The sequence below is a fragment of the Oppia nitens genome, unplaced genomic scaffold (assembly GCF_028296485.1).
Source record: "Oppia nitens isolate AA-2021 unplaced genomic scaffold, nextdenovo-longstitch-racon4-pilon3 scaffold17_pilon_pilon_pilon, whole genome shotgun sequence".
In the NCBI taxonomy this organism is placed as follows: Eukaryota; Metazoa; Arthropoda; class Arachnida; order Sarcoptiformes; family Oppiidae; genus Oppia; species Oppia nitens.
In genome coordinates this window covers 247,669-268,378 of record NW_026533196.1, presented here as the reverse complement: position 1 = coordinate 268,378, position 20,710 = coordinate 247,669, and the positions used below count along the sequence as shown (strand labels likewise).

The 20,710-nt window shown below is 20.5% G+C and overlaps 1 protein-coding gene across 1 annotated transcript; it reads left to right on the top strand.

The window, feature by feature from the left end:
- Window positions 1-1,020: 1,020 nt before the first annotated feature.
- LOC128965428 (syntaxin-17-like) lies at window positions 1,021-2,186 on the top strand. Its single transcript, XM_054312124.1, has 4 exons — window positions 1,021-1,258; window positions 1,327-1,734; window positions 1,802-1,888; window positions 1,949-2,186. Exons 1-4 carry the CDS (start codon window positions 1,124-1,126, stop codon window positions 2,180-2,182), a joined length of 864 nt encoding a protein of 287 aa, XP_054168099.1. The 5' UTR covers window positions 1,021-1,123; the 3' UTR covers window positions 2,183-2,186.
- Window positions 2,187-20,710: the final 18,524 nt, after the last annotated feature.

The following is a 20,710-nucleotide window of genomic DNA, read 5'->3' as shown; positions in this document are numbered from 1 at the left end:
TTCAATTATTAAATATATATTATGTTAATCTATATATTATTCTATTGTAAAATTTTGCTTGTATTTTATTTTTAAGTTATATAAACCCTAAAATATAATCATATTATTTGTTATAACTTGCATTTTATATATTTTATTTACATTTCTTTTTGTTATTACAAAATAAAATATATTATTAATGCTATAAATAAAGTATAATAAAGCACTTATAACTCTAATTATATATATATAATTATACATTAATCTATATATTAATTAATTGATTATTTAAAAATATTATACAGTTATATACTGTATATAATAATTAGACATTAAAAATATATATTATATTATTTTGTTAATATTTTATTATTGTTGTAAATATAAGTTTATTATCTAAAATATTTTTAGATGAAAAATGAAATTGCACTTTTCTTTAATTGTGCAGAATTTCTTTAATTGTGTAATTTAATTCTTAAATCTTTAAAAAACAATGTACTGAATATTGAAAATTATATAAAATTATATAAAATTATATAAAATTATATAAAATTATATAAAAGTTATATAAAAGTTATATAAAATTAATATTAGACAAACATTTTTAAATAAATTATATTTATTTTATAACATTATAATAAAGCATTAATTTATATAATATGATAAACAATAATAATACTTTTTATGCGTTCAAATCACATATAATATTTTATTACATATACTAGTATATGTAGAGTACTACTATAAAATTTAACATTAAATGATTATTTTATTTATTAAAAAAGTAAAATATATATCATTTTTGTATATATATATATATGTAATATGTTAATAAAGTTATAATGATTATAAATAATATATAATATAATCTATAATATTATAATTTAATCCAATAGTACTGTTAGAAGTACAGTACAGTATAGTTACAGTAAAGTGTATGTCATTTATAATACACTTTTAATACAGTTTGATATCAATGTAAGTGTAAGTCAAGTGACGACACCTATGATTACACAACAAATACAACACTAAAACACAAATCATATGATTTTTGATGACTTAATAATTGAATGTTTTGTGCGTTTTGTTTATATATTAAATAATTGAAGTCATTGTTTGAATTATACGTTAAGACATGTATTGAATGGATAGACACGAGTCTACAGCCAGTGATGGCCTATCAATAGGTCGTCTCAAGATTGCAGTCAACCAACTGATAGAGCTATCGATTCCCTATCATCTAAATGACATCCGAAGACATAAACAATTGATTGATAAGGTTTGCATACATTTGGTCTGATTTGATGATCTGATTAGTACTTTATTTGCTCACCATTTATATGATAGTATCGACAAACCAAAGAAACACATCTACTATTGAAGGAACAGATTAGTGGATCACAGAGTGTTCACAGACTTGAGGCCGATATCAGACAATTGGAAGAATTGATGAAACAAATAAATCCATCGCAAGAACCGCTTATTTACCAACAGGTTATCAATATTAAGACAAATGTGTTTTCAGTCATTAAAGAGTTTATTGAAACAAACGAAGATTTTAATGAACCATTGAGTGGTTTGTTTGTTGACAATGAAGATCAACCACAAGATAACCAAAACAACGAATTGAATGCAAATTTGCAGTTAAGAGAAGAGATCGCCGATAGAAATCTGTTTCTGAAATCATGGCAAACACTTAGTAAAGAATTAGTTGATTTGAATGAGATGTTCAACTCTATTGTGACCACAATTAAGGCATGTCGTGATGTCATTATGTATTTTAAATGATTTTAAATTTATTGTTAACAATTGATAAAAATAGGGACAAAAAGAGAGAGTGGACTCAATTGAATCCAATATAGATGTGGCCCATGAAAACACTTTAAGTGGTGCACAACATCTCCAAAAGGTATCACTTATATTCATAAAATATTTATAACATTTACTTTAATCACCAATTGATATGAAGGCATCAGTTTTGAAGGCGACTATAGTTCCGTTAACTACCGGATTAATAACCGGTGCAGTGATGGGACCGATCGGAATGTTGGCCGGGTTTAAGTTTGCTGGTATTGCCTCCGCTGTCGGCGGCGGACTACTTGGTTATTCGGGAATGAAATTGATTCAAAAGAAATCGATTACTAATGAAGAAATTGAATTGGTTTCGGATAATAACTCTTTGAGTGATAAAAAACAGAGTTAACAGTAAAGATAACAATAATATTATTGTATTGACAATGATTGCAAAAAAATGTAAATTTATTGATATTTACATTTACCGTCAATTACTGGTACACTGTTTAAAACAAATGCCAATAAGTTGTTATAAATAATATTTTTTACATCATATTGAATATATGTACAGAATTTTTTTTAAATAGTTATTTTATATTGTATATTAACTTATAAAAATTATTAATGTATAAGTTTAAAATGTATCTATTTAATTTATTATATTGATTAATGATTATGTTAATAAAACTAATTATTTTATTAATTTATTAAAATTTTTATATTTGTTGAAATAAAATTTCTAATTATTTTTTTATATATATGGTAAGACATATTATTACAAATATATTAAATAAGTTATTTTATAATTTATATAATTTAATATTAGGTATTTGTTGAAACTTATTTGATAATACTGTACTAATTGTATGGAGACATAGAATTATTAAATTGAGATTAATCTGTATTTAGATAAAATAATGAAATAAATTCATTTAAATTAGCATATAGTATTATTATTATAATTATTATTATTATTATTATTATTATTATTATTATTATTATTATTATTATTATTATTATTATTATTATTATTATTATTATTATTATTATTATTATTATTATTATTATTATTATTATTATTATTATTATTTAGTATAATTATTAGTATAGCATAAATGTAATCTTTTATACAATAAAAACATATATAATTGATATATTGCTAAATTTGCATAAATCATTTAATCGGATCATGAGTTTTATAATTAATGAGATGTTATTTTGTATTCAAAATTTATGAGTATATCTGAATATTTTTATAGATATATTTTCTATGTTATTACTGTTTTAAAACATATTACTTTATATCTATCTATACTTTATATACTAAGTTGAGTACAAAACACATAATTCAGATTCAGTCGACTAATTTTAAGAAGTCTTGATCCAAATGTTTGCCATTCATTCGTCTCTCTATTTATAAGTTTTTTCAAAGAAATTAATTTACAAACCATTGGATTTAAGTAAAAGTATAGAATGAATACACAAAGCAATCAATTATTTTGTTGTCAATTATAGCACCTTTAAAATTGGCTTATTTTCAACAACAAATCCATTATATCGCTAATGCATTCAATTTTCTTGGCTTTTATCAAATATTATAAGTGTGTTTGTGTTAAGTAATATTTGAATCAATTTTTATATGTAAACTCCTATATAAATGTTTTATTATTTTATATCAAAATCTTTTCTTATTAATTATTTTATTTATATTTATAGAAATTTATGCCTCTATATTTGCCAATTATATATTTCTGTGTAAGTTTTATATTATATTATATATACATATATAATCTGTATATATTAATAAATAATAATATATTAAAAGGTGGTCACTAATGCACAAAACATAAATATATTCAATAAATAAATAATTATTTTCTATTTACAGAAATTACAAAAATGTTGTTTTTTGAGATCAATTAGTCGTAACTGTTTCCGTGACTACTCCACTAAATAACCATAAAAGAGCCAAAACTTTTATACCAATTGTCACTTATTTTTGTTTATTACATTGAATTTATAGTGTTTGATAAAATAAAGACAGAAAATTAGATATATATCAATATATAATTAATAGTTAAATAAAAATGCTTAAAAAATATTTATATTTCATAGTACTTGATTTATTCAAATTACAATTTGTAAAATGTGATTTTGATTGTTTAATTGATGTCAAAATAGGTTACAATGATCCCAGAAATATCTATCAGTGCAAAGATAGTGAAAATTGTTGCATTGAATTTGCTAAGCCTTCGTGTTGTCGGAGTAAACCTATCCTTCAAATAGTGTATGTTTTGATCATTATATTTAACAATTGATTTAGTTTTTATAATTATTAATGTAATTGAAAACATACAGCAAAGAGCAACTGTCGATATGGGGTACATTGTTTGCCATACTATTTGTCATATCAGCAATTGTCTACTGTCGCAAAAAGGACTTATATTTAGTTAAATATATTAAAATCTGTTTCATTAGATGTTGTTGTGGTCAACAACAAGATAATAATCAAAATGAAACAATTAATACATCAAACAAACCAAACAAATGTGACGCTGACTCTAGAGTCTAGTATATAGATGTAAGTTTTATCTTATTTTTTAAAATTTAAGATTTAATTATTTAATAAAATATTTCTAAAAATTATATATTTTATTTATATATAAAATATTATTATTTATCATTATCATAAACATAATTTTTAACATGGTTATATTAATAAATTAGATTATTGAAAATTGGTAAATGTTAATTCTTGCTAAAATCAATTCTATTGAATATAATTAAATATTTTATAAATAATAAATAAATTAATGAATAATATTATTTTTGATTTATGTAATATTAAAATATTATTTAGAATACTATATTAAATAGATTTATTATAAAAACAATAATAAACCAAAAAAATATCGTAACATTAAATATATTATATAAAATACAGAAATTTGTCATTAAATAAGTAGGTGTTACCAAATTAATTCTGCAAAATAACTAATAACTCTTAAGCATAAAAATTCAAATTAAATATTCATTGGCACATAATATAATAATAATAATAATAATAATAATAATATGAAGTATACAATACTAAAATTAATTTAATGTAAATTCAATGATTTTATAATTCAAAACAATGTCACATCTTTTTTTATATTATGTTCAATAGCAAAACTTCATAACATGTGATGCAAAATAATTTTTAAAAATATCTAAATTTGAGATTCAAAATGAAAAATATAGTTATATAGTACTTTAAAGTTATGCTATTGATTGAGGATTATATTAAATTTTTTGAAAAATCCCAGTTATTAATAACAACATATGTCGATATAAATAAAGTTACATTTATTTTTCAATTACTTCACTTGTATATTACAATTTTATGCATTTTACGCATTGTATATATTATGTGGATTTTTAAAATCTATTTTTTAAGCAAATACTCTGTGTATTGATTTTATAGATATGAATAAATAAGAGGAATCCTTTAAAGGGCATCAATATTTTAAGAAATTTTTTTGATCTTTTTTTAACTCTAGAAATTTGCTAAAAAGATCGTAACTATCTATTGTGTTGTTGTATGACTGACCCCTCCCTTTCCTTCAATAGTATGGCCATTCTTCAAGCATGCCCTTTATAACTTTGTTTTACTTATTTATAATATCATATTTTTATAAATATAACATTAGATGTTTGTACTATAAAATTAAATTTAAAAATATCAAAGTTATTTAAAAAAAATATCATTAAATTATTTTTAAAAAATATGTAAATAATAAACTTTTTTATAACTGGATAAAGCATTGACATTAAATATATAACAATTTTATTTCTGTTTTAGATTAAAATGACTAAAAAATCAAATTCCTATAAATGTTAAACATAAAAGTGAAGCAAAAAAATCAATAGAAATATAAGTCTATAGTTTATTGAGTGGAAAAGATTTTCAAGTTTTTCACAAACAGAGACAACTTTTTCATCATTACGTCTAAAGTGTTTTCTAAGATATATTTACTAAATAATAATACAATTCTTTTCTTTTATAAAAACACTTTCACTGAATTCATTGACACATGTCTTCAAAAAAATATTCTTTAAATACTCAAATTTTTATCCATATATATATATATATATATATATATATATATATATATATATATATATATATATATATATATATATATATATATATATATATATATACCGGTACTGTACTGTACTGTATAATACAATACAACATAATATATATATACATATAAACATATATATAATATATTATATAAAAGTTATGCATAATAGTTAGATGTGAATCGTAATGTTTTTAACATATTATTATTTATAATAAGTATTTTTTTTATAATTTTCTGCATAGTAAATAATTATTATACAATTTTTACTATTATTTTATTTTCAAATTCAAATAAAAAGTAAAAGTATTATCAAATAAAAACATTTAATAATAAATATATATTTAAATATAAGATTAATATTTAATTGGTATTTTTGTAATTAATGTAGAAATAAAATATATTATTTGAGTTTTTAAAATTAAAGTTTGCAGTTAAAAATTGCATTTGAATAATTTCAAAAATATATTTATCTTAAATTAATCATATAAACAACAATATAATTTATACATTTTTTGTTATAGTGATAAAAAATATTAATGTAATATGATCATTATAATGGTAAATTTTTTAAAGATATTTACTATACTTTTTCTATTACTATATAAAATATATAAAGTATAAATTTATAGTTAGTTTGATTTTAGTAAACAAAATTAATATAATATATAAAGTAGTAAAACTAAATTTGCAAATCAAATATACTGTATATGTATTCAAATTTATGCTAATTAGTGTTTGAAATTATTTAAAATTACTAATAAAATTATGTACTGTGTATTTATAAATATACTTCTAGAAATTTCTAGTAATGTTGGTAACTTCCTAAATAATTTCTAAAAAATAAAACCAAAATATTATCTAGTATATTTTACAACAGTTATGACTAAAATATATATTTTTAAAAATATTATATAACCATTTATATCTAATCTGATATTTATCTATCATTTTACACATAACTATAATATATTTTTGAAATCATTTAAAAGTTTTTAGTTTCACTATATTTAATACATAAAATTAAATAATATATTAACAGATCTAAACTTTGACTTATTGTTGTTTTAAATGATTTTAAGTGAAAATCTTTGTAATTCATGTTAGATAATCTTGGATTTAAAGCAAAATTCAAATCTAAACCTTTTAAACTAACATAAACAATTTTAAGTATACACTTATGCTATTATTTTACATGATTTATGTTTTAAATGCTTTTATTTATAAATCAAATATTTAGTCAATAATCGCCAAATAGTCATAAATAAAAATTTGTATTTTTGAGCAAAAATGTTGTTAAACAAAAAAAATTGTAAAATAAATTATATATTTGACTTTAATTATAAATAATTTTGTTTACAATAAAAAAATTGTTGTTAAAATCTAATTTAGGGTTTTGAAAAATGATTAAACTTTATGTTATATTTAGAGTTTTTAAAGTAATAAGTATTAATCAATACTATACACTAGTGGTAGCTATATATTAGTCATTACAGGTATAGTATTAATAGCTATTGCTTTTATTTGACATTACATGAAACGCGGTTATTGTCAAATGCTTGATGTTATATAATATAGTACTTTACTAATATATATATCAGGGTTAAGCAAGGGGGTAGGGGGTCAAGCCAAATGACCCATAACATCGAGATTTTGGGATTTGACCAAACTTTTTGACCAAATTGAAAAAATTGTCGCTTTAAAACCAGGAGAAACTTATATAAATGTAATTATTAATTAAAAATAAGTAAAGTATTTATATTTAAGTTAAAATTAATTTAAATATAAAATTATTTTAATTAAAATATTAAAATAAAAAATTCACTATTATATATATTAATATTTGTTAAAGACAGTAATCATATTACAATTTAAATAGAATTTAAAGATTTTTAGGGAATTTCCTTTTGACCCCCCTTTGATTTTAGATTTTTGAAAAAATTCCCGTTTAAAAATGCATTAAAAGTCTACACCCCACCCAAGACCGCCTAAGATTTTTTGAGATTTTTGTCATTTGATCCCCCCCTAGACCCCCTAAAATCCAAAACCTTGCTTAACTCTTATATATATATACAGCAATGGTTTTCATAGAAATCCCATTAGTGTTTAATACATTAAAATACATTTACTGTTACAAATACAGTAATTTATCTATATTATTACAATTTATAAGTAATTATAATACCAAAGTGTAACAAAAATTGACATTCAATTATCAGTTTATCAAAAATTATCAACAAATTGTTCAAAATTAGGACTAATAGAAAGCAAATATACCAATAATAGTATCGTATATTATGAGGCTTTACTGTTTACTCAATACATATAATGCTAGCCTAAGGGTTAGCTACAAAAGTCTAGTATTGCCTAAAACACAAAATATTTAGGAAAAAAAAGTTATATAAATGTATCAATTTTATAGAATATATTCTAATACTATATAGAAAGCTAATCACATTAAAGTTATTAATAAAAATTGTAGACTAAATACTGTATAAGAATTATATCTAATATATGATTAGTTGATTGTTATTTTAAAAATATTTTTTAATAGAATTGATTTTTTATAATTTAATTTAATTTTAAATTCATAATTTTGTTGAAAGTCTTACAAAATAAATATATTCAAAAAATAAAATGTCATAAATAATTTATTAAAATTATAATTTTATTATTTTTCATAAATTCAAATTATTTTGGGAATCCTTATAAAATGTCGTGAACTTTTTGGTCGTGAAATGTATTAAAAACAATTAAATGGAAATCTAATGTTGAGATCGTTGAGAAAGAAATGCAAATAAAAAAGTTTTTATTTCGTTTATTTTGGTGTTTATTAAGGAAAGGCATCTCAACGGCCAATAACTCGGATCTCATTTGGATTCCGAGTCTAAACTATATATTGAAAAAACTTAACGAATCGATATATCGGTCAATATATAGATATATAAGATTTGGTGATAAGATAATGCATTTTCCTCTTTTTTAATGACTTTCTTATTTGGATTTAATGTCAAAACCTGAACAAAATTAATGTTATATATACTGTCTATTGCTATCGTAAAAATCAAAAATAAAATTTCTAACATTGAATTATACTAACAGTAAAATGTTAGATAGAAATCTTTGAATTTTTATTTTTTATATATGATATAAAATAACAATATACGAAATGGTAACATAAATATTGCTATAATTTATCTAAATTTAATAACAAATGATATGTTTTCAGCAAACATTAATAATTCAAACGTTTTTCTGATATAAAAATTTGATTATTGTTAGACTTTATTGTAACAAAACAAAAGTCTTAATATATTACAATTTTTTTAAAAAATTCATTGGATTAAAATCAATAAAAATTAATTTCATAAATAAATATTTTATGTAAATATTTATTTTCAGCTGCGATTATATTTAAACGTTTATAAGAAGAGATGACAATGACTGACATAATATTAACAACTTATGTAATCATATATTTATATTTTGTAAATTTATTACAAATCATAAAAAAGTATATTAATTTACATTTATTAAATTATTTTACTATGTATTTTGCTAATTCTAGATTAATTTTAAACAAAAATAAAATAAAATAAGTTTAATTTATTAAAAGAGTTATGTAAAATCACATTAGTTTTTTCATAAATCAACTATAAAATTAACATAAATTAAAATTATATATTTGCTAAAACAATTTAAACATTTTAAAATTTATACTATTATAAAATTATTTTATTTTATATAATTTTAAATTAAATTATGAATGTGAATATGCTGTATTGTAATTAATAAAAATTATTAATTTATATAAATTATAAACAATTTAATTGTTTAGTAATAATATAAAAATAAATATTTATAACTTAACTTTAATTATTTAAAGTTTAACATTGTTATTCTTTATATTTTATGTAATATAATAAAAATGTATTTAGTTTACATAAAATATCATTATTTAATAAAATATATTTTTATTAAATTAATTGTTACATATTTATATGATAAACGTTATAAAGTAATGTAATGTAACTTAATATAGTTGATAATATAATAATATATTATTATTTATAAATTAATATAAACAATATGACTATTAAATGTAAGCACTTTATATAATAACTTTGTAATAGATTATAAAAATTGGGAACATATTTGGATAGATATAATAATGGCTGAATATATACTGTATATATACTGTATATATACTRTATATATATATATATATATAAAACTGCGGTAAGAGGTAAGTCTAGAAAATGATGAAAATGTCAAAAGTCGACTAAAAGCATATAACATGTATTTGAGTACAAATTGACTTAATATATATATATATATATATTTATATTATATAACGTTGTGTTCAATGTATAACATAATTCTTTTGATTCATTGCTTTTATAATGACTATAATGACTGTAATCACAGAATTATAAAACAAGAATTGATTTTCTTATTACTAAATTACTTGTGTATTCACTATTAACACACATTTCACTAATTCAATCAAATGATTTAATAATCTGTAGATATAAAGCAGATATTATCTGTTATAACGTTATATAATAGACGGATAATTTAAGATAAGCTTTATGTTAGTATATATCTTCATTAGTCAAACATAAGAGAGAGAGAGAGAGAGAGAGAGAGAGAGAGAGAGAGAGAGAGAGAAACTTAATTTGTAATATAGCTATAGTATATTGACATCATCCTCGAGTATATTGATAATTGTTATATTAATGTCAATTATAATATCATTTAGCGTTACAATTATAATAAATTACAAAAAAACAGTAAGTACTGTACTATCAGAAAGTTTGTATTTAAAAATCTATTAAATTGAATACAAATATTTTAAGTGTATAAAAATCATAAATAATAGAATTGATTTAAAATTAATGATAAGTGTACAGTATTATGCATTTTTCAATAAAATAAAAAAACTATTTTTAGATAATTTCTAAATAATTTTTCATCATAATTAGTATAAACATATAAAATCTAAATAAATTTTAATAATTTCTTTATTTTTGCGACAAAGCTATCAGTTTTTGTGCAAAAATATATTTAAAACGTTTATTTTTATAAATGTCACAATATTTTTATAAAAATAAAAATGATGTTTATTTGTGACAATTTTTCCAATTGTTTGTCTCAGTTTTTCTTTATAATGTTTTTACAGAAATAAAACATTTACAGTTATACATAGAAATATTTGAATTTAACTTTCAATAAATATATTGAAAAAATATATTATATAAGTTTTATGCTCTACAGTATATGTTAGTCTACGTTAAACTATTTAAACATATAATTACTTTATATATTATACATAAGTATTATATTTCTTTCACAGGAAATTATTTGTTGATTATATGAGTATTGTTTCTATTTTAATGGTATTAATAACTAATCCCTTTTGTAACAATAAATACAGTATATAATACAGTATTTATACTAATAAAATGCATTTTAATATATTATTAAAATATGAAATATTATAAACTATATATATTTTATGTTCAATTTTGTGGTGTTTACTTAAAAGTAATCTCTACGACATCTAAACCAATGATTGACATAAAGTCAACAAATATTTAGCCTAAAAATTAATGATATCTTTTATAAAACATGTTATTTTTGACTGCAATCAAAAATTAAGGATCATTACATTATTTACATTAATTAAAGTAATGATTGACTAACTTTAATCAATCATTTTTTATATAACATTACTACAATATTACTAATAACGTAGATATTTGTTGACAATAAAATGAAACTAAATTTAGTTTGAATTTAGATCTATAAATATATATATATCTAAAATTGGTTAATATGTTAGTACTTATAAATTATAAGTTATAAGTTTAAATCATCAAAATACTTATAACTAGACTATCAAAATAATGGACAAAATTAAAAGTAGTTGAAATCTATATAAAATATATATTAAATTTGAAAAAACAAATTTATTTAAAAATTATACAAATTGATTGTGAAATTTATAAATAATTTTAAAAAAGTTACATAAATTGTGTGAAAAACATATTTAAAAAATCAATCATCCGATTTAAATACCAAGTTTTAACTTTTTTTATCTTTTAATTACCGATGGATTTTAACAAAATATAATCCGAAAATTCTATAACATAATTACAATTCTTGTTATTTCCCATTTATTATACCTAAACTATAGATATACAACATGTGCACTATTTAGCTTTGTTGTATAGTTTATAAAGTTAACATTTCTAACAACTATTATCTTAATGTCTCAAATTTATGATAATAATTATAAATGTCAATAATGATAATAATAAACAAATATTATATTAAATATGAAATAATTAATAAATTTTAATTCTAAATATGAATAAAGAAATGAATGTCTAAACTTGATTATAAATAATACTAAAGGTGTGCTCTTAGATAATATGTTAACCAAACCGTCCAAATCTATTAACACTTTACTAATGCACTTAAACAATAATTTTGTTATTTAATGATTTATAATCACGAAAATCAATATAAAAAATTTGATTCGACTGTCATTTAACAATACAAACAAATTTGATAATTAGTTGACACGTAATGTAGTTTTCAAGATATGGTCTCTTAGAAAGTCATAGTTCAGGCGTTAAATCATTTGATCAGTTTGTCAGAGATAGTCGTTTCGATAATTGTGTGATAAAAAGTTGCCAAAAAAGTTAGTTTTTTAAAAGTTTTACAATAAATAGCAATTATAACGTCTATTGTTATTAAAATGGGTGTAAACTTATGTAAGAATTTAGATATCGATGTTTTGGCTAAAAGGAGTCAAAAAGGAGACAAAAAGCTGATCTCTAAAAGAAAAGATGGTATTAAAGACAACTTACCTCCGGCTCATCAAAAGACAAACAAAATTTCGTCGCAAAAAGACTTAAACTTAAACCACACGAAGAGTTGGGTCGACAAAAGCGGCGATTTTAAAGAAGAATTGAATTGTTCGGTCTGTGCCACAGAAATAAAGCCTAAAGCGATGCGAAAAAGTGATACACCGGTCGCTTGGATGGAGGACTGCACCACAAACAACAACCACAACAAGACTGACGCACTAATACAACAATCAATCACAACTAAATTGACATCAATTGCATCAATTGATTACAACGATTGTAGTGATGCTGACGGCAATCAAATAAAAGGAAATGATATCCAAAATAAAAGATTAACACAAATTGATTGTTATGTGCAAACCATCTCAGATAAGGATGAAAACAACGACAATTTGATTGAGATATCAAAAGATGATTTGAACAGACATTTGAATGAACACACAATTGTCTTCAATAAGAGATCTATTACTCCCTTCAGCAAACAACTCAGCTCTAGTGTTGAGTCAATTTGTGGCACTATTGGCGATACAAATAATGATATGAGACTGGAATCAGCCGAAGGCGACAACCAAATTGATGAAAATGATGGCAATGATGACAACAAACAAAATGATATCAATTTCAGTGATAATTCACATGAATTTAGTGAGAAAACAGAAATACATTATCCAATATATAGTGAGAAATATAAAGAAACGAAAGATCTCATTAATAATTTGTCGACAAATCTAATGATTAGTAGTAGTAATATATCGAAGTCAATGACCGCAAACAAGTGTAACATATGTCAACTCGTTGGCAACGGTGGCCAGTGGTCTGAGCGGGACAACGATGCGCTCAACCTTATGGACACAGTCAACAAATTGTGTTCATTATTCTCTCACAAAGAGTTATCCGAAAATAATAATAATACTAATGATGACATTAAGTGTACTGATATGGCAGTAGTCTCTGATAAAGACATGGATGAGAGTCATAGAAAATTGAAAGAAAAATTAATTGAATTGAAAAATAACAAACAGATCGGTATGTCTTTGCATCGCATCGGTGATGGAAAGAGACTCATGATATTCATCAACGGCAGGAATACCTTTCAAATTGAAGGTAAGTTCTGTTATACAGTACTTATATGTCATATCATACTGTGCTTTACTATGCATACAGTATTATACACTACAATACAGTACAATACCAAACTATTATATAGGTTATACAGTACAGTATAATATATAGCATACTATGCCATATACAGTATATCAATCAATATTTTTACCTTAAAAATTCAATTTCTCTCGAGTAATGCTATATACAGACATTTAATCAAATCCTATGTTTATCCAAATTTAAATATTAGTTCTCATATCATGTTTTGAAAGATAAATTTGATATTTTTTATTATAACATAAATAAATGTATATTATAACATAAATATTGGGAATTTTAAAAATAAATATATTTTATAATTTATACAAATACTGTATACATTTATACCTATATCATATATATTATATGACAAAATAACTACAATTTATGATAAATAGACATATGTTCAAATGTTAAAATAATTTATACATAAGTATTATACAGTACAACAAAATACTGTAAAATCAATATTATTTGTTTTGATAACTTTTAAAAATTTCTAACTAATTGCTCTCACAATAAAACGATTATATACTAAATTGAATTTTCAATAATAGTTTTTGTTTATATATAAATATATATATATAATTATTATATTATACAATTGGATAAATTTTAATATATAATAAGCATAATAAAAATAGTAATTATTTTTAATAACATTAAATATTATATTAATAATAAAAGCAGTTGACTACAGTATAGCATGTAATTTGAAATTTGTTTTTATTTATATAATATATAATAATTGAATCAAATATTTAAATACTTTATTATATTAAATAAATTTAAAAACAATGTAAATTATAACCATTTTTTAAAGTCAAAGTTGAAACTAAAATTTCTAAATATAAAAATTTTAAGTTAGTTGTTTTTGTAACTTGTTTTTAAAACATTATTTAGTACACTATTTTTATGACATTATATCTATAATATAAACAAGAAATGGGCAAACTGAATTTTCTAAGAAATTTCTCTGAGAACATTTCTAGTAAATTTCTCAGGAATAAATTTCTATTGTAATTTTACTTTATTATAATACTATGGGATCCCCATATTTATAGATATTGTACTGTACACTACTCAACTATATGCATGAATTCCCTATATATATAAAATTAATATGATTATACACTAATTTCTAATTATAATTATAGTTTTTGTAAAATTTTATTTATCAATTAATTATATTTTTAGTTTTAGTTTTTCATTTTCAATATTATTAAACTAYTATTAATAATATTTGGTTATTATTTGTGATTATAATGTATTGTGAATATGACAAATATTGAGAGACAAAATTAACACAGGGATCTCATAGACTGAATTTTTTTTTTAAAAACTTTCTATAATTTTTTTTTATTTTAGAAATTTCTCTTTTTTGCCAACACTACTCTCGATTGTTAATTTATGATAACTATATAAATAAAACATTATTCTATAATTAAACGAAGAAAAATTGTCAAAAATAAAATTTTAAGAAAATAAAACAAATTTTTAGAAAGTTCTTCAGTTAATTTCTGTTAATTATATTATATTACATTAGAATATTCTCAAAATGACGTTTCGGGCGTTTATTTAATAAATTTATAAATTGTAAGTTATATAATATTTACAATACTTTACAAATGTATATATTTGCAAATTAAATAACATTTTATCAGTTATAATGTTTTAGTGGTTTCGTATCGTAAATTAGCCTCCAGATGCAGGGTTCGATTCCCGAATCGGTTGTAGTGTGTTTTTTGTTTGAGTACTGTTATTGATGTTATTGAAGTAATAATACTGTAATTTTTAAAGTTTCGTCTAAAATCTACTTTTTTTTAATTATTTTTATAATATAAATGACTCAAATTTGTTATGCATTTATATTATTAGATCAATACATTACATAAGATTATATTTTATGTAATCAATAAAAATTTATTTTGACAATTTTATAGAAATTTTCACTGAAAATTTATTAGCAAAATTGATTTTGATTATCTCTAAAAAGGAAGTCATGTAAATAATGTAATTTTTTGTTTATTTATACTAAATTCTTATCAATTATTTTATAAAATAAAGTATTTTTATTATATCAAATTTTTACAAATCTAACAAATTTAGTATACTAATTAGTACAGTAATTATATTAAGTTTATATAAATATTATTTAGATATTATTTTTATTACTATAATACTCTATATATTATATAATAAGATAAATATAAGTAAAACATAATAATTCTTATATAAATAGGTTAATTAATTATTAATATTGAGAATTATATTTTATATAAATTTAAATATTTTGTTAATTATAATAAATAAATTGTATGATTATTTCAAAATTTTTACATTTTACATAATTATTGAATTTACAAATAAAATAAATTTACTTGAAAATAATTAATATATAATCACAATTTTTAATGTATTATCGCTATCACAATTAATTTTGTGAATTATGATAATGAGTAATTTTATCAATAATTATAATCTCTATCAAATTACTTAGCTTTTTAGCATTGATAGCTCAATAATTTATTTTTAAAAAACTTAAATCCAATGCACAAATATATTAATTAATCGATATATTTAATCAATATATACATTTTGTTTACTACATTATAATCTATACTATATAATATATATTCAGTAGTATTTATGCTTTATTTATTATTATATAGTTGTATTGTACAAAATTTGTATCGCTTGACATATAAAATAGTATTGCGACAATTTTTTTATTATTATTTTTACTATTCGGTGTCTTTAAATTAAATTATTTTATTTTTAATATAGCAGTTTTTATTAATAATTATAAACTTAATTATATATATAATGTTTATATTGAATATACAATATACGATTAATTTGTAAATACTTAATTTTGAAATTTAGTTTTTTCTTTTTACAAATACAGCAATATTAACTTTAGTATCACTTATATAGAAAATAAGTTAATACAACTATATTGATAAACCTATACAGTATGATATGTTTGACTGATATGTTATATAATAAACTATTTTAACACTTATATATATGATAGTAGTGACCAATTATTTAATTTACTCATCAATGCATTTATTTGTATGCTTGCATAAAGTTAATGTTAAAACTTTATTACGTTTAAATTTAAATCATTTACTATAGTGTAATAGTTACTAATTAATAAAAAATGTGCATTAAATAAACTTTGTTATCATTGCTGTTAAAAATATCATTTTATATTGAGTTAACAAAAAACGTAAAACATTTAATTTATTTGTATAAACTTTATAAACTAAAATAAACGAAAATAAACTGTATAAAATTCATTAAATACAAACAACTGATAAAATTTTCTAATATTTATAAGTAATGTATAAATAAAAATCAATACATTTATACAGTTTAAATGACCAATAAATATAATACAAATATATTGTGTCTTATATTATTTAGTAATTAATGTAATATATAAAAAATAAGATTAATTATAATAATTAACTATTTTAAAAATTTCATTTTCTAGAAACAAATTTTAGCTAATGTTTATTATAAAAATTGTTATATTCAAATAATTTACTAAATTTTGCATTTAAGTTATTCAATACTAAAAATATTTTACCTTATTTTATATTTGTAGACTAATAAAATATTGATGTTTTTATGTGCATGTAATTTAATTAAAATGATATTAAATTAAATTGCCATTGGAATTTAATAATTTTTCAATACAATAATAAAAATTATATATATTTTTTTGAAAATAAAAATATCTTATTATATTTAATATAAGCATAATAAACATTTTTCAAGTTAATTTTAGTAATACATGTTTTAAATATTTTTACTAAACATTTTAATATTTAAAATAATAAATTTTTTSATATTTTATTGATTAAACATTAATTAGTTTTATAATTCAAGTATTTATTGAATCAAATAATGTTTTGTAGTCAACACTCGTCTATGATATGACAAAACTTTTTTGCTGACTAAATATCAAACCAAATGCATAACTAAATCAATGATAGTTTGGCTGCAAATAAACAAAATTAAGTTATCATTGGTTTTACTCCGGATTCATAGCAAACGGTATTTTCTCATTGTTTACTTCAATTGAATTGAATTTACTCCGAAAATATTGATTTCTAAGACATACAGAATTGTTGTCAAATAGTAAATCCAATATTAATGTAAAAACAAATCATTAACTTAGASAGCATTGAAACGCAATTGAAGACAATGTGAAAAATTATTGAATATCACAATCATTGGGATTATAGTTAACACACTATTATCGTGATTGAGACGATTGTATTAATAATAATAAAAACTATATAACGTTAAAAACTAGTCGACCAAAAGTACTAAACTATTTTTATCATTTGTTATGAGATTAATGCTAAACTAAGTTATGTTTAATGCATACAAATAAATGAATATTTATGTTAGTTTTTAATAGATGAGTATTTTAATAAAGTTCATTGAAAATACATTATCTACTAATCACTGTATAACTTAGCGGTCGATTTATATTTACAAATCATTTTATGAAAATTTATTTATTTTATTTTGTTAAATAAATACACATAAATAATTCACTTGATTATGTCAACTATTTTATTAAATCAACATTAATGCTATTTTATTTTTAAAAAATATATTATTTAATATTTATTTTATAATATAATGTTATTTTAATTGACATTTTTTGTGAAATATCATAATTATAATAATAAGCAAAAAACAAAATCAATGTATTAAAGTATAACCCGAAGCAAGTCATCAAATATATGAAATGTAATGGAAATGAAACTACAGTACAAAATGGTAGTGAAAATGTTGTTTCGCTTTTATACTGTCTTTGAAAATACATATAAAGAAAATTGTTGTCAAACCTATTGAATAATCAGGATTTAGTTGAATATTTTATGACATAGTTTACAATCTCTATTACTTTGTTTTGCTATTTTGGTTAAAATAATACAAACAGATATATAAAATTAGTTTATTTGTAGGAATTGAGTTTTTAAAGCCAAACACTATTGAATTTATTATACAAATTTATTGTTTAAAATTTATTATTCATTTTTATTCAAGCGATACATTGATGTGAATTTAAACTAAACTATTTTTTTATAATATCTATACACATATCACTTGAGTTATTCAACAAAATTTAAACAGTTGCTAAACAAATCAAAATTCACAACTGTTATCATTTACAAAATAACACAAAATTGTCAATTGATTGATATTAATATATTATAAAATAAGTATAATATAGTTTCATATTAAATGATATACAATGAAATATAATACAAGCAAAATAAGCACAAATTTTTTGAATCGATTCATACGATATCATAGATATTATGGAGAGATCACAGAATTATACTTTCTTTGCTATTGTGTATAACAGTATTATTATTATCTATATATTGAATGACATGAGCTGTAAATGTTAGTCCAAATACGGGGAAATTGTTCAATAAAGTAGTGACTGAGGAAACTGTGATCATTGGCCGGTATGTGTGCTCTTTAATGGCATATTATTGTAACCGATAGCCCAAAAAACAACACAAACTCTCATTTATTGTTTACAAGAATAATGATATGAAAAGGAGTTTAAAGAATATTCTTTTATAGTATTAATATGTGTCTAAACAGCTGTCAGAATATGTTAAAAGATTAATATCAAAGTGTATTGTCAGCTCATATTCATCAACAATATACATGTAATTTAGTATCAAAACTAATAGGTTTACAACATAACAGTTAGATAATACTATGAAACCCAACGATCATTACATTATMAAATGCATAAAATCATCCAATACTTCAAAGTCTACATCAATGACTGCTTGCGTTGAGTAACAAATAAGTGCAGTAAAGATGAACGCAAAGAGAGAGAGCGAGAGAGAGAGAGAGAGAGAGAGAGAGAGAGAGAGAGAGAGAGAGAGAGAGAGAGAGCTAAGAGAAAGCATAGTTTTAGTGAAACTATAGTTTGATAGAGTAGTAGCTCATTGTACTCATACATGTCGCACAWATATCTAAATTCAAAGTTAGAAAGAATATTCAGTTTGATTGCAATTAAATATAACTTAATAAAATATATTTAAACATATAAATTATATTATAGCTCAACTAATTATAAAAGTCATATATAATTTATTACATTAATAAATAATATAAACTTAATGACTAATAAAATAATATTATACAATTTGCTAATTATAGTTTTATATTTATAATTAAAAAATATATAAGTAATTTAAAAAATAATAAATATAATTAGATAATTAGTATTTGTCTTAAAAGAATACATAAAACTACTATAAAGTTTTTTTTAAATTAAAAAATTATTAAAATGAAATATTGTATATTTGAATAACTAAGCCGAATGTGGAGTACTATGGTATGAATGTATGATTATACCCATCAATGTATGTATCACTATAGCAACTGCTGACTGACGTGCCTTCACATAATTTCTACATTTTTAGTTCATAGTTATAGACAAATGTTTTATATAAATTTATTAATATATAGTTTGAATAATTTTATCATTAGATATATTATTTAATTATTAGTGCTAACATTTAATTGAAAGTTTACATCATTTTATAATCAATAATATAATTAAAGAATAATTGGGTAACAATAACTGTAATCACTTGTATTAAAGAAAGTGTATGTACTGTATGTATGTGTGAGTGTGTGTTATGTGTGTAAAGCTATACAGTTATACAGTAAAGACACCACAAGTGAGTCGACATAAGCATTGAGTTAGTGTGCAGTCATAAGCAG

What these genes read in the sequence shown, in the direction of transcription:
- LOC128965428 (XM_054312124.1), top strand. Translation starts at nt 1,124, where the DNA reads ATGGATAGACACGAGTCTACAGCCAGTGATGGCCTATCAATAGGTCGT. An exon ending in ATAAACAATTGATTGATAAG is followed by an intron (nt 1,259 to 1,326) that starts GTTTGCATACAT and finishes TTTATATGATAG; the next exon opens with TATCGACAAACCAAAGAAAC. An exon ending in GTGCACAACATCTCCAAAAG is followed by an intron (nt 1,889 to 1,948) that starts GTATCACTTATA and finishes ATTGATATGAAG; the next exon opens with GCATCAGTTTTGAAGGCGAC.